This window comes from Acomys russatus, chromosome 15 (genome assembly GCF_903995435.1).
Source record: "Acomys russatus chromosome 15, mAcoRus1.1, whole genome shotgun sequence".
Classification (NCBI taxonomy): Eukaryota; Metazoa; Chordata; class Mammalia; order Rodentia; family Muridae; genus Acomys; species Acomys russatus.
In genome coordinates, this window is record NC_067151.1 from 41,019,792 (window position 1) to 41,035,919 (window position 16,128).

The 16,128-nt window shown below is 40.6% G+C and overlaps 1 protein-coding gene across 1 annotated transcript in view; it reads left to right on the forward strand.

The window, feature by feature from the left end:
• Positions 1-16,128, forward strand: part of Lekr1 (leucine, glutamate and lysine rich 1) — a 170,274-nt gene that overhangs the window by 67,065 nt on the left and 87,081 nt on the right. The window contains exon 6 of the mRNA XM_051157263.1: positions 8,135-8,320. Within this exon, the coding sequence (XP_051013220.1) occupies positions 8,135-8,320 (186 nt within the window). The remainder of the gene's footprint in view (positions 1-8,134; positions 8,321-16,128) is intronic.

Sequence of the window (16,128 nt, forward strand, 5' to 3'; positions counted from 1 at the left end):
AAAGTGACTTTTCAACTCAACACAGCTGTGTCAGTGATTAACTTCATAAGCATTCTTTTCATTTTTTGTTTTTTGTTTATGTCATCTCCAGTATTGCACATATGTCTCATGGTAGTTTTGCTTTTGTTTGTTTATTGTTCAGTTAGTTTTGGGGATTATTCTGTATGTTTCCTTGAGGAAACCAAGACATTAAAAATGTTCCTAGAGTTAAAATAAAAACAGCATAGCAAAACCTAAAGGACACAGTGAAAGCAGGTCTAAGAGGGAAGTTTATATGTATAATATATTTTAAAAACCAAAGAGAGTTCAGGTAAGTAATGATCCATCTTAAGGCCTTGGACACAAACCAGAAGTACTAGGTGGAGAGAAATTATAAAGACAAGAGGAGAAATGAATGAAATATAAGTAAAAAACAATGGAGGAATTGATGAAATAAGGAGTTGAGCTAGGTGTGGTGGACATGGCCCGTCTCTATGAGTTTGAAGCCAACCTGGTCTATGTAGTGAGTTCCTGGCCAGCCAAGAGCACATAGTGAGACCCTGTCTAATAAACAATCAAACAAAAGACCCACAAAACAAAAGAAGATAAATAGAATAGACAATTCTTTAGCTTAGTTAAGTAAGAGAAAGAGAGAAAGAAACACCCAAATTAGTAAAACAATAAAATTAGAGGTGAAAAGTGAGACATTTGGACAAAAAGCAATGAAATTCAGGATCATAAGGATATACTTCAAAAATATATATTCCACTAAGTTGGAAAAATTGCAAAGAAATTAATGATTTTATAGGTGTGTCTGGGGTATCAAAATTAAACCAAGAAGAAATCAGTTACTTAAATAGAACTATACAAAAAACAATATTATTGAGGCAAATTTAAAAACATTTTAAAAGTCTCCCAACTTTTAAAAAATGCTTAGGTTCAGATGGATTCCCTATAGAATTCTACCAACCCCTTAAACAGGGCAAAAACCACCCTGTCTCAAGTTCCATAAAATAGAAGAAACATTGAAAATAAGTCAGTGTTACTTAATATCAAAAGAAATAAAGATATATATGCAACAAATCTCCCTGATACTATAAAAACCAATCTCCCTCATGAACATAGATTTAAAAAAATTCTCAACAAAATCTTGCAACCTAAACACAGGAGCACCTGAAAAAGGAGATCAAGTTGGACTCCTTCCAGAAATGCAGGGACCGTTACTAAACACTAAACACAAACCAGTAAATGTAACCCAGGTAAACTCAAGGCCAGAAACCACAGGGTCATTTCACTAGGTGCAGAAACAGCCTCTGACAAAATCTTTTCACGACAAAAGTACTGGAGATAATAAGGATTGGGGAAACACAGCAACATAACAGAGAACACAACTGAAAGGCTGCATGTGACAGTGCTATAGCCAACATTGTGCTTTACGGAGGACAACTTGAAACATTCTCATTAAAACCAGGAACAAGACAGTGCCGCAACTTTTCCCACTCCCACACAACATAATGCTCAGTCTTAGAGCAGTAAGTGAAGGAAGTGCAATAGATCCAAACAAATGGAAAAGCCACAGACCCTTACTTTCAGATGATATAACTCTATTCAGAAGAGACCCTAAAGGTGTCCCCAGGAAACTCCTATAACTGAGCAACACTTCCAGCAAAGTGGCAGGATGCCAAATTGACATACAAAAATCAATAGCCTTTCTATAGACCAATTACAAACACACTGAAACAGAAAGGGTAATGACCACATGCACAGTAGAGTAATAACATCTTGGATTAAATCTAAGCAAGGAAGACATTATTTCTGATGGAAAGAGAAAAGGTAAGTACTATAAAAGAGCAAAAATCGATAAAGTCCAGGATGAAGGACACCTGCTCATGAAAGGATGCCATTAAAAATAAGTACCATATCTGGGCGCACACCTTTCATCCCAGCATTTGGGAGGCAGAGGCAGCCGGGTCGATGTGACTTCAAGGGCAGCCTGGTCTGCAAAGCGAGTCCTGGACAGCCAAGTCTACACAGAGAACCTTGACTTGAAAAAACAAACAAACAAACAACAAACAAACAAAAGTCTGAGAGAAGCTGTCCTAGAGGAAAGCATTTCAGGCTCATTGAAGGGGCGCTGGCTACTGCCCTCCTAGTTCTAGAGATTGATGTTTCAGTTTGCATGCACCTCCTCCAATAGACCTTTGCAGATTGTCCTAAAGCCTCCGTATCTAAACTTCTCTGTCCTTTGTTTCATACTAAGTAATATGTGTCACTACTGGGAGTATTCTTGTCCATTTATTGATTTCTGTTGTCTACTGTCTGTCCTCTGTACTAGGCTATAGTTTCTTTGAGAAAAAGAACGGGGCTTTCTTCCAAAGCTGGGGCATAGAAATGCACTCACAAGGACAGCATACTCAGTTCTCAAACAGGAGGGGAGTGCATACAACACATGGGTGTGTGCAGGAGAGATCTTGTCACTACTGTCAGCATGATCCCAGCCTCAGGGCACAGGTGTGCCAACTGGGACAAGCAGGTGCAAAACTTGAAAGGTGCTGACACTGGGCTTTGTACAGCTGCTCTCAGCGCACTCAAGTGCAGCAGAGGTGCCGGTGGATACAGGAACACAGGGCTTCCACAGATTCAGGCTTTAGAAAGTGAACAGAGTATGGTATCCTCAATGCCAAGAGAAGTGAAGCAGGAAAAAATGTCAGTCTACTGTGCTGTCCAGCACTGTAGCCGCCAGTCACATGGGGCTATAGAGCACTTGAAATGTGGCACTAGCCTCTTACTGAAATGTGACACTTTAGGTAATTGGAGTTAAATACACCATTAAAATTAATTCCAAATCTTCAATAAAAAAATGAAATTACATATATAGTTTTGTAGTGTATATTGCTTCAGTGGATGTTGTTAGTCGAATTGGTAGTGAGGTGAAGTTTTCCACACTTTAAAAACTAAAAATTCTGTTGATATTTACAGAATGATGAAGGTTATATGAGTAACTATAGTAGGGTGCTTTCACCTGTCATGTTTGTCTTTCCCTCCCCCCCCTCCCTCCCTCCCTCCCTCCCTCCTGTCCTTTTCTCCCTCCTTCCCTCCCTCTTTCTGTCCTTTTCTCCCTCCTTCCCTCCTTTTGTCTCCATCAGCCCATAGCCCAGGCTATATTAAAACATGCTACCTGTATTTAAATGTTCATTACATTTTTGCTCATAATAGTTCCATAGATACCTTTCTGCAAGTGAAGGCCAAATAGTGTTATATCCATTCTGTATAATCCAAATCAGTAACAAAAAGGAAAGAATTGTTAATATGAGCAATAATTTGAAAGCACATCAAAGAAAAATCTCCAGGTTTAAAAAAAAAAAAAAAGCCCATTTCAGAATCGTTTCACAGTTTTCCTTTTTTCACTGTTTGGAAATTTCATAACCCATAGTGTGTTTTTGGTCAAATGTACTCTCCCCTCCAGTCCCTCCCTATCCTCCTAAGCACTTTCCTTTTCCAAAATCAGGTACTCGTTTTTTTAAAGGCCGCTAAGTCCACTTAGTGCTGCTGTGTATGCATCGGCATGAGACCGTGTACTGGAACATGGATAGCCTCATAGGGTTCAAATCCCTACATAAAGCTGACTCTCCCTCCTGCAGTGACCAGCAGTTGCCAACAGCTCCCCAGCGAGCACGGGAAGTCACAGCCGCTCTCCCATTCATGCTGAGAGTTTTTGCTTGGCTTGATGTTGCATATGAAGTCACAGCCACCGTGAGTTCATGTGTGCCAAGGCCCTGTTGTGTCTGGCAAATAGCTCTATAGCTCTCACAAATTCTCAGCCTCCTCTTCTGTTATAGTCCTGAGACTTTGGGGGGAGAGGATATGACAGAGGCGCCCCCCCTTAGAGCTGACCTCCGCCGTTTCTTATTTTCTGCATAATCGTCCAGTTTTGGGTCTCTGTATAAATCATCATCTATTGAAAAAAAGCTCCTCTGATGAGGGTTGAGAGATGGCACCTAGGCCTTAGGAAGCAGTTTGCTACTGCCTCAGTTCAGCAGAGGAGTTCTTGTGTGCTCTTCCTTAGCGTGTTTGACCTGTTTTGACTCTGTTAATGGTATAAGGTATGAATTCTGTCTTGTTATTGGGCCAAATCCAATCAGAAAGTGGTTCAATCTCAAAATCTTTATTGTTCCATTCCTAGAGCAGTCTTGACATAATATCATTATAGGTATAAGCGAAGAGGAGCAGTTACTGAGGACCAGCACTGGTGGGCTATGAAGAGCAGGGATGAGCTTGGTGGTATATGATCCCATATTTTGATTGTAGTAGGAAGAATATGGGGCTACTTGTCTGGGTTAGGCTTTTTTGTTTGTTTGTTGTTGTTGTTTTGTTTTGTCAGTTCGACACAACTAGAGAGTCATCTGGACAGAAATCTCAGCTATGCAATTGCTCTCATTAGATTGGCCTGAAGCCGTGTCAGTGGGGCCATTTTCTTGGTTGTTGGTTGATGTGGGACGGCCCAGCCCACTGCCCCAGGAGTTGTATGAGAAACAGGGTGAGCAAGCCAGCAAACAGCATCCCTCAGGGACCTCTGCTTCAGTGACTGTCTCCAGATTTGTGTCTGAGTCCCTGCCCTGATTTACCCTTACGATAGACTGTAAAGTGTTATCTGACATACGCCTTTTCCTTTCCCAGCTGCTTTTTGTTAGGGTGTTTATCACAGCAATGGAAAGCCAAGCCAGAGTACTGTGCTTGTGCTAAAATTGCATAGAACAAGCGCGCACACACGAGTTTGTGCACAGCTGGTTACAACTAACTTGCTTCTCTGGGGAGCAGAGGGAAGGGGAAACGGAACCTCTATACATCTGTTTATAACATGCTGTAAGCCATTTATTTCAAAATAAAAAGAGTTTTAAAAATCAGTGTAGTACATTTTTTTTATTCCTTCATTTAATATACATAATTTTAAAAGGCCTTTCCTATTGTTGTAATAAAGTTAGCCTTATGTGAATTAATGGTCACACGGTGAGTGTAACACTGGAATTCCCTGAAAATAAAGTTATGTACTTCTTATAATCTCATAATGACCCAATATAATTGTGCATTCACTTCCCTAAACTCAGGGCTACAAAGAACAGAAATAAATCTTAATAAAGTAAATAAGTTAATTAGTACCTACTTTAGCTAACAAATTTTGTTGGTGTTTAATGCTAAGAATCAGACCCAGGGCTCACACCACATGTGTAGGCATCCTGCCACCAAGCTGCAACTCCCCTCTTTTTCAAGACAGGGTTTCTCTATGTAGCACTGACTGCCCTGAAACACTCTCTGGAGACCAGGTTAGTCTTGAACTCAGAAAGATCCACCTGCCTCTGCCTCCCAAGTGCTGGGATTGAAGGCGTGCGCCACCACTCGCGACTCTATTGTCCTTTTAGAAATCAAGTAAAAAATTATGTTAGAGTTCACAATTTTAATATAAATAAATAAATGAATGATGAAATTAAGAATGAAATAAGTATATTTGTTTACATTACTAAAATGTCTTTTCTGGGGTGTGTATGTTGTAATTGTTAAACCTAGTCTGACGTTAACAGCATATCCAGCTCAAAATGAAAGAGAAGCACACACTCACCCAGCGTGTTCAGTACTGCTCCATTAGGAACCGGCTGGAAGCTTGTGTGCATAAAACAGCTCCTGTTATGTCTTAAAGCATGACAGTGGAAGCTATAGGGCAATAAGTTAAGATGTTATCTCTGGCCTAAGTTAGCCTGTATTCTAGACTAAGCCCCATGCATATATGTGATCAATGCGAAATAAGCGTGCACGTTGGTGTGCAACATGTGGGTTCACTCAGAAAAGGCCTCCGTGACGGAGTAGCATATGAGCTATGGCAGGACAAGTGTGAGCGGGTGGGATTGCTTCTCTAGTCTGAGCTGAAACAGAGAACTCTCAAGCTGTGTACAGTCATCAGTATAGGATGGCCTGGTAGGGGGCATAATTCTGAACCCTCAGATTGACACACATACATGACAAGTGTGCAAGTATGTAATGGCAGCATGTAGGACTGTATGTCAACACCATCAGCAACTGATAGAGGAGCATTTAGTTCACCGTGCTGAAGCCAATTTGCCTTCACTGAGTTTAATTTCCTGACACCATGTTGGAAATGTTTTAGTTCCTGTTAGCTGGGAAATTTTGCTGTACTTTTCCATGAATACATGGAAATAGGCTGTATTTCACAAATAAACTCGTCTCGCACACTCTGCTTCTTAATGTCAGATAGAAAGTCACACTGACATTAGTTATGTTAGAGACAATGGCGTTCACTAACAGAATCAGCCAGCTGAGCCTAAGCAGAGTCACTTTGGCAAACGATAAATTGGTGGCAGCGTGTGTGCTCTGCTCTGCAGTGTCATTCTGACTTACACATGGGCAGAAGACAGTACAGTGTGGGACAGTGCATTCAGCCATAGGAGGCAGCCTTCACGGCCGTCCAAACGCCCAGGGAGTGCTTTCATTTGTCTCACTTTGTTCAGCTGCATTGCTTTTTAAAGCTTTATGTTACTAGTGTGCTGGTCATGGCTCTCACAGAAATAGGCTCATAGTACACATTTTTACAAGGGGATTAGCTATTCTCGGTGGGTGAAGTGCCATATAATATAACCGTTGGACCATAGTAGAAACATGCAATTGATCCCTGCCATTTATTTCTTTGGGTTTCCCATTTGGAAAGTTGAAAAGGAACTAAAAGAAAAAAAAATTGTCAGGGCCCCTTCTCAAGCCCCAGGGCAGGGGTTAATGCCACTTTTTTTTTTTTCCTCACAGACTTGCTTTTTACCCATTTAAAGAGCCTTTTCCTTTCTTTGGGCCATATTCTCCTGCTCTTTCTCACTCACATTTTCAAGACCCCTCCCTTCCTCCCTCCCTTCTCCTCCCCTCTCTCTTATACACACACACACACACACACACACACGCGCGCGCGCACACACACACACACACACACACACACATATCTTGCTCTCTCATCTCACTAGATCTCTATGTCCCCTCTTGCTGGCCTGGAACTTGCTACGCACATCAGCTTGGCCTTGAATTCACAAATATCTGTCTACTCTGCCCTCTCAAGTGCTGGAATAAAAGTGTGCACCATCAGCCTGGCTGGACCACATTCTTGCCTGTGCTCTGCTGTCCTCATCTGATGCCTGTATTGCCTCTGCTCTCAGGCCTGTCCTGTGGGTTTCCACTTTGATCTTTCCTTTGTGTTAGATGTGGTAGCCCCAAGAACAACAAAGCAAGCCAGCATGTTGAGGGTACCTCTGAATTTACCATACAACCTAGGCTAGCCAAGGTAATCTTTCCTAGGAAACTGTCCAGATGGTCACATAGGCTACATCTCCATCAATATAATCAATTGCAGTGACACAAATGACATTTTTTTTATTGTGTGTTTGCTACCTTAGTGGTGGCTTATGTTGGAGTGCTGAAGACACTGGTGAAGGGAAAACTTGATAATTTTTCTTATGGATCATGTGCTTTGTGCATTTCTTCAGGAACTTATATGAAATTAGCACATTGAAATATAAGTAGAACTGTAAAAAGCCACTTAAAAATTAAATTAAATGGAAGGGAGTAATGGCATTGAATTAGTACAGTGCATTCTGCTTTCACTCTAGGGGACAGAGTAGCATTGGAATCATTAAAATATATTTGTTAAACATTACATACTTTCGACCCGCAAGATTGCCAGTTTTAGATGTCCCATCCTTCTGGTCCTTTCCACGCTTACCACCTAGAGTTAGGCAGGTCGCCATCTTAGAAACCCTACCCAACCAACTTAGGCTGTGCATTTAAATTTACTTTGTCATACAATTTAAACAAAACCCAGAGTACTCCACAGGTGTTATACTTTTCATAGTTCTATGAAAATGTAAAAATAGTCTGTATTACTGTGTAGTATAATTTAAGGCTAAAATAGGGTGCATCATTTATCAGTCCAGCCCTTTTCTTGTTTCTTTACAGAATTGCTAGTGAATGTAAATCTAACTTTTGACCAGATGTCGTATTCCCAGAAATGTCATCTTATCTTCACATATTAATTTTCTAAAGGGAAATCAGTTTTTAGAGTCATGTGATTTAATGTCTCCTGTTTGTAAACTTTGAATTTTCTTTACAGAGATACAAATGTTAAATAAAAGTCTGACAGTGACCCAGAGAAATAAGGTATGCCTGGAAGAGGAAATGAAAAATCTCAAATTGTTGTCGGATGCAGCCATACTGAAGTCTCAGCAGATGCAGGCCTCCAAACAACACGAAGTGAACCTGCAAGCCAGATGTTACGAGCTGCAGAAGGGAGCTCTAGGTAAAGAGTTCCTTCTTGACGCCAGTAGCCAGCCGCACAGGAGCTGCCTACCTTGTCCTTGGTCCTAACAGTCCTGCCTTAATTAGCTTGTCTTGCAGATATTCCTAGAAGTAAAGGTGTTCATTGTGCTTTCTCAGGGTTTGTGTTTGCCCTTACAATTTTGCAGTTCAAACAGACAGGACCAAATAGGTATATGAGAGGCCTTTCAAGTGCAAAGTAAGACTTCATCAAAACAAAGTGGAATGTACTTTGCTGTCTCATTATCCCTAGGGGATTGTTGGTGTAGGGTACCAAAGAAAGACACAGCATGTGCTGTTGCTGCATAAGATGCATCACATTTTATTTTCATTTTTAAATGTTTTACTTCTAAAATTTTAGCAGTTCATAGAGAAACGTGGTAAGGTTTTCAAAACTTTGTGTTGAGTATGTAGCTTAATTGTAATATTCTTTAAATTTTTGTTGTGGTAAAACACATGACCTTAAGCCCGGTGTAGTGACGCACACCTTTAATTCCAGCACTAGGGACGAAGAGGCAGGTAAATCACTGTGAGTTCCGGGCTAACCTGGTCTACAAAGGGCTAGGACAGCCAAGGCTACACAGAGAAACCCTGTCTTGAAAAACCAAACCAAACAAACAAACAAAAAACAAACAAAAAAAAAACATGACCTTAGATGTACCATTTCAAGAGTTCCTTGCTGGGCGTGGTAGCGCAAGCCTTTAATCCCAGCACTGGAGAGGAGAGGCAGAGGCAGGCAGATCACTGCAAGTTTGAGGCCATCCTGATCTACAAAGCGAGTCTAGGACAGCCAATGCTATACTGAAAAACCCTGTCTCGAAAAACAAAAACTAAAAACAAAATAAAACAAAAGAATCCCTAATTATTCTGTTCAGGAGTTTAAAACTATATTTACATTTTCTGCAGTAGATGCGTGGAACTTTTTCACATTGTAAAGCTGAAATGGTATAGCTGCTGAGCCTCTGTCCCCTTGAGCTCTAGGCAGCCACCTGTGTGCTTTGTTCGTAGGAGTTGACTTGTCTAACACTGCACACATGAGAGGGCTTGTGTGTGTGTGTGTGTGTGTGTGTGTGTGTGTTGGAGATGACTTAGCATAATATCATCTGTGTTGTCACAGGTGTGAGAATTCCCTTCAGTCCTGACTGGCAACAGTCGTCCATTGTGGTTGTAGGGACTCTGGTTCTTCCTTCATCATCCAGTGGAGACTTGGGTTCTACTTCTTGCCCATTGCATGTGGGCTGTGAGCTGTGGGGAGGATGGTATGCAATTGTCTCTTTGAGCCCATGTTTGGGTTCTCTGATAGATACCCAGAGGCAGCATGGTCAGTTGAGCAATCATGCTTCCCTAGGGACCGTGTCATTTGACATTCCTACCATAATGGTGTCAGGTTCCCATCTCTGCACGTTTAACATCATTTAATGTTTTGGGTATTTACCGTCATTTGGCATCTTCCATATGGTCTTTCATGTCCTTTGCCCATTTTAAAAATGTAGCTATTTTGTTTTGTTGTTGTTGAATTATAGAAGTTGTACATATTAACAGCTTATCATGTATGTGGCTTTCCCATGACATAAGCTGCCTTCTCAAACCCATTTTTTTCTTTGAGACCCAGACTTTTTCCAGATCAACTAGGTCCCCTTTCTGTGTTTTGTTCTTATTGCCCATGTGCTGAAAGCATCACCAAATCCAGTATTCTAAAGCGTTTTCTTTCCTTTGCTTTTAAAACATGAATCCTGAATTTTAGACAGTTTTGGGAACAATTCTAACAAATACACATTTCAACCTGAAAGTATTGAGAATTGTTTCTCAGGTAATGATAAAAGCAGGATTTTAGAAAGATTGAATGGTGAGACAGTGTGTTAAGATGGAATGATCACATCCTTGTGGGAATCCAGAGAGAGAAAGAGATGAGTATTGGAATAGAGGAAAGGAGACATACATTCAGTATCACCATAAAGTCAGAAAGATGTAAAATTTGATAAAAAAAAATTGTGATTTCATGTGTGGGGGGGATCATTTGTGTGCCACAGTGTGGAGGTCCGAGGATGACTTACTTACTGGAGTTGGTTCTTCCTTCTACTCTCCTGGGGCTCAAGGTCATGGAACCTGGCTTCATAGCAGCTGCCTTTATACTCCGAGCCATCTTGCTAGTCTGATAAAAATGGCACTGTATCACAGTGATTCATTATTTTTATCTTGTCTTTGAGTTACTTATTTAAAGATTACTTATTGAAGGCTCTCTTGGTAACATTTTGTTTTGTTTTGTTTTGTTCTGAAGCTGCCTTTGCCTCAGGCTGTCCCCCTCCCCCGAGTGCTAGGATTCCAGATGTGTGTGCATGTCCCAGCTTCTCTGAATCATTTTGTTTGTTTTTCAGAGTTGAGATTAACAATGGGGACTAGCACTCCCAGCCTTCTATCATTAAGTTTACAACACAGTTGGTATAATGCAGGTGTTAACAGACCATGGTATCACCATATCAGAAATGTGTACTGTGGTGTAACCAAATGGTGATATTTTATTGTTTCTGGTGAGTCTTGATTAAAACCTACAGACTTTTTAAAATTGACTTTGTATCCAGCCACTTTGCTGAGCATGTTTACCAGCTGGAGGAATTCCTGGATAGAATTTTTGGGGTCACTTAGGTATACTATCATATCATCCATGAATACTGATAGTTTGACTTCCTGTCCAATTTTGATCCCCTTGATCTCCTTTCATTGTCTTATTGTTCTAGCTAGGACTTCAAGTACTATATTAAAGAGATATGGAGAGAGTGGACAGCCTTGTCTTGTCCCTGATTTCAGTAGAATTGATTTAAGTTTCTCTCATTTAGTTTGATGTTGGCTATTGGCTTGCTGTATATTGCCTTTACTATGTTTAGGTATAAGCCTTGTATCCCTGCCCTCTCCAGGACTTTTAACATGAATGGGTGTTGGATTTTGTCCAGTGCTTTTTTGGTATCAAAGGAGATGATCATGTGATTTTTTTTCTTTCAGTTTGTTTATATGATGAATTCTATTGATGGATTTCCATATATTAAACCACCCCTGCGTGCCTAGGATGAAGCCTGCTTGGTCATGGTGAATGATATTTTTGATGTATTCTTGGATTTGGTTTGTATTTTATTGAGGTTTTTTGTTGTTGTTGTTGTTTGTTTTTTGTTTTTTGAGACAGGGTTTCTCTGTGTTAGCCTTGGCTGTCCTGGACTCACTTTGTAGACAAGGCTGGCCTCAAAATCACAGTGATCTGCCTGCCTCTGCCTGCCAAGTGCTGGGCCTAAAGGCATGTGCCACCATGCCCAGCTTCATTTGCCTATAGCTTTGAATCTTTGTTTACCAAGCTGTGTGGCCTCAGGCAGGTTACTTGATCTTTCTGTGCTTTATCATAGGAGTGAGAATGGGAGCAAAGAAATTAAAAAACAAAACAAGCTGGGCGTGGTGGCACACTCCTTTAATCCCAACACGTGGGAGGCAGGGACAGGCAGATAGCTGTGAGTTTGAGGCTAGCCTGGTCTACAAAGTGTCAATGTTTATAAAAGAAATTGTTCTGAAATTCTCTTTCTTTGTTAAGTCTTTCTGTGGTTTAGGTATCAAGATGACTGTGGCCTCATAGAATGAGTTTGTCAGTGTTCCTTCTGATTCTAATTCATGGAATAATTTGAAGAGAATTGGTATTAGCTCTTCTTTGAAGCTCTGGTAGAATTCTGCGCTGAAACCATCTGGCCCTAGGCTTTTTGTTGTTGTTGTTGTTGTTGTTGTTGTTGTTGTTGTTGTTGTGGGACTTTTGATGACTGCTTCTATTTCCTTGGGAGATATAGGATCATTCAATTTGCTTACTTGATCTTGATTCAATTTTGGTAATTGGTAGCTATCAAGGAAATTGTCCATTTCATTTAGGTTTTCAAATTTTGTGGCATATAGGCTTCTGAAGTAAGACCTAATGATTCTTTGGATTTCCTAGGTTATGTCTCCCTTTTCATTTCTTCTTTTGTTGATTTGAGTACTCTCCATCTGCCTCTTAGTTGGTTTGACTAAGGAATTATCTCTCTTGTTGACTTTCTCAAAGGACCAGCTCTTGGTTTTGTTGATTCTTTGAATTATTCTCTTTGTTTCTAATTATTGATTTCAGCCCTGAGTTTTATTTCCAGCCATCTACTCTTCTTGGGTGTGTTGGCTTCTTTTTCTTCCAGAGCTTACAGGTGTGGTGTTAAGTTGCTAATATGGTATCTCTCCAATTTCTTTATAAATGTACTTAGTGCTATGAACTTTTCTCTTAGCACTGCGTTCATTGTGTTCCGTAAATTTAGGTATGTTGTGCCTTCAGTTTCATTGCATTCTAGCAAGTTTTTCATTTCTCTTTTTATTTCATCCCTTACCCAGAGGTCATTGAGTAGGAAGTTGTTCAGCTTCCATGAGTTTGTAGGCTTTCTGTTGTTTCTTTTGTTGTTGGGTTCCAGTTTTAATCCATGGTGGTCTGATAAAATGCAAGGGATTATTTCGATTTTCTTGTATCTATTGAAGTTTGCTTTTGACCAAGAATATGGTCAGTTTTGGAGAAAGTTCCATGAGGTGCTCAGAAGGTATATTCTTTTGTGTTTTGGTGAAATGTTTTGTAGATATCAGTTAGGTCCTTCTGTTTCATGATGTCTATTAGTTTCATTGTTTCTCCATTTAGTTTCTGTCTTGATGATCTGTCTATTGGAGAGAGTGGGGTGTTGAAGTCTCCCTCTATTAATGTGTGGTGTTCAATGTGTGACTTAAGCTTTAGTAATGTTTCTTTTGTGAAGGTGGATGCTCCTGCATTTGGGGCATAGATGTTCAGAATTGAGAAATAACTGTGGTGTATGTTTCCTTTGATGAATATGAAGTATCCTTCCCCATCTCTCTTGATTAGTTTTGGTTGAAAGTCTATTTTATTAGACACTAGAATTGCTACTCCACCTTCCTTCTTGGGCCCATTTGCTTGGAATACAGTATTTCAGCTCTTTTCTCTGATGTAATGCTTATCTTTATTGCTGAGGTATGTTTTTTGTATGCGGCAGAATGATGGGTCCTGTTTTCTCATCCATTCTGTCAGCCTGTGTCTTTTTACTGGGGAGTTGAGGCCATTGATGTTAAGAGTAATGACCAGTGATTGTTAGTTCCTTTTATTTTGATATTGGTGGTGTTAAGAGTGTGTATGTGTGTATGTGTGTGTGTGTGTGTGTGTGTGTGTGTGTGTGTGTGTGTGTGTTTCTTGTGGATTTGTATGTGTGGAGTTATTTATTTCCTGTGTTTTCCTGGGTGGAGTTAGCCTCCTTGGGTTGGAGTGTTCCTTCTAGTACCTTCTGTAGGGCTGGATTTGTGGCTATGCACTATTTAAACTTTTTTTTTTTCCATGAAATATTTTGTTTTCTCCATCTATGGTGATTGAAAGTTTTGCTGGGTATAGTAGTCTTGGTTGAAGTCTGTGGTCTCTTAATGTTTGTATGACATCTGTCCAGGTCCTTCTAGCTTTCATAGTCTCTGTTGAGAAGTCAGGTGTAATTCTGATGGGTTTGCCTTTATATGTGACTTGGCTTTTTTCTCTTGCAGATTTTAATGTCCTTTCTTTGTTCTGAACATTTAATGTTTTGATTATTGTGTGGCAGGAGGATTTTCTTTTCTGGTCCAATCTATTTGGAGTTCTGCAGGCTTCTTGTGTGTTTATGGACATTTCGTTCTTTAGGTTGGGGAAATTTTCTTCTATGATTTTGTGGAAAATTTTTTCTGGGCCTTGGAGCTTGGAGCTTCTATTCCTATCATTCTTAATTTGGTCTTTTTATAGTGTCCCAGATTTCTTGGGTGTTTTGTGTCAGGAACTTTTTAGTTTTAATGTCTTCTTTGACTGATGTATAGATAACTTCAGTTGTATCTTCCACACTTGAGAGTCTCTTCCATCTCTTGTATTCGATTGATGTTACTCTTGTCTGTGGATCCTATTCTCTTCCCTATGTTTTCCAACTCTAAGATTGCCTCAGATTGTATTTTCTTTGTTGCTTCTAATTTCTTCTTTTGGTCTTGAACAGTTTTATTCATTTCTATCATTTCTTTCTCCCATTTGATTGAATTTTCCCGTAATTCTTTATAGAATTTATTCAAATTCCTCCATCTGTTTGAATGTATTTTCCTGTATTTCTTTGAGTGATGTATTTTCCTCCTTCAAGGCTTCTATCATTTTCATCACCTGAGATTTAAAGTCTTATTCTTGGATTTCATGGGTGCTCATACCTGCAGGGCTTGCTGTGGTAGGATCACTGGTTTCCAGTGGTCTTACATGGCTCTGAGTTTTGTTGCTTGTCTTCTTGCACTGGCCTCTATACATCTGGTTGCCTCTGGTGTTAGCAGGCTTAGAGGATCCTCCAATGGGGTCACTGTCTGTGTCCCACCTGGGCCAGGCAAATTGGGAGCAAGCAACGAGAGCTCCAATCTGAAGATTGTTTGCTAGGAATCCCCAGAGGCCTCTTCAGGTTGTGGACAGTGGATGTTGAAGCCTGCACCCAGCTCAGCTCTGCTGGGTTCCCTGTCTGTATCGTAGTTAGGTCAGACAGGAGAGGAGCAGGCTGAGAGTTCCAAGCTTCTCAGGTGTCCTGCAGTCCTTTTTGGGATGACAGTGCTCTGCCTTTCTGCTCTGTGTTTCAGATGGGCTAGGCTGGCAAGCAACTGAGGGGCTGCAAGAGATCTGAGCCCAAAGCTGCTCTCAGGATGGAAGCTAATGTGACCAGGGGCGGGACTCAGCTCTTCCTGTATGCCCTGTAAGCAGCTTGGGGACCAAGAGAGATTGGAGCCCAAAGCTGCTCTGGTTCTCCACAGGTCTTCTCAAGATGGCAGAGCTCTGCCAATCTGCTCTGTGTGATTTGACTGGCTGCTCCAACTTCCTGTTGACTTTCTCAAAGTCATGACTCTAACCTGGAATTGTGAACCAAGCAGACCTTTCCTTCTTTACACTGTTTTTGCCATGAAATTTTGTCAAAACAGCAGGAAAAAAAACTAAAACAACTTTGGTGGCTGAACTTGGAAGAACCCTTTATTAGGTGGTGTTTTTAAGCAAATGAGTTTCCATGTTACATGCTGATGGGTTTGGTGGGTAGATGTAAGAGCAGTGAACATGGTATAGCCTGGATATATTGTGTGACATTATACCCTGGGAGTAATGAATAAACACTACTCACCCTGACCAGGGAATATTCTGATGGCAGGCCTAAGTATAATCCAACTTGGTGAACCAGTTACTTTAGGAGTATGGGTGAGAGGTTACTTACAGGAGCAGGGATAACTCAAGGGAAGCTGTGTCAACAGAAGTCCATCCTGACATAGGTTATGACTCACAACATCTGGAACCCTGGAGCTCTCTGCATGACTTGCATGTAGCACAACAGGACAAATGCTGTCATTTCCCCAGCTTCCCAACATCAACCTTGAGCATCCACATGTACACACACATGCATACATACCTACACATGTGCCCCACACACATGCATACATACCTACACATGTGCCCCACACACATGCAATGTGTTTGCACATTGTACACATATTAAAAAAGGAAAAATAGGAACAATACATCTTATGACTTATTCTACAAAGCTAAAAGTCTCATAATTTAAAAAGAGAAGCATTGTCTTCTCATACAGGAAAGGCCAAAAGATTCTGTAAGCAAATTCCACTTTCAAACAGAAAATCCTAACTTTACAAAACCCTTTTTCTCATGTTAAGAACTGAATGTCGGGGCCTACACTCTTAGTAAGCAAGTGAGCTAGAACTAAGATGTTG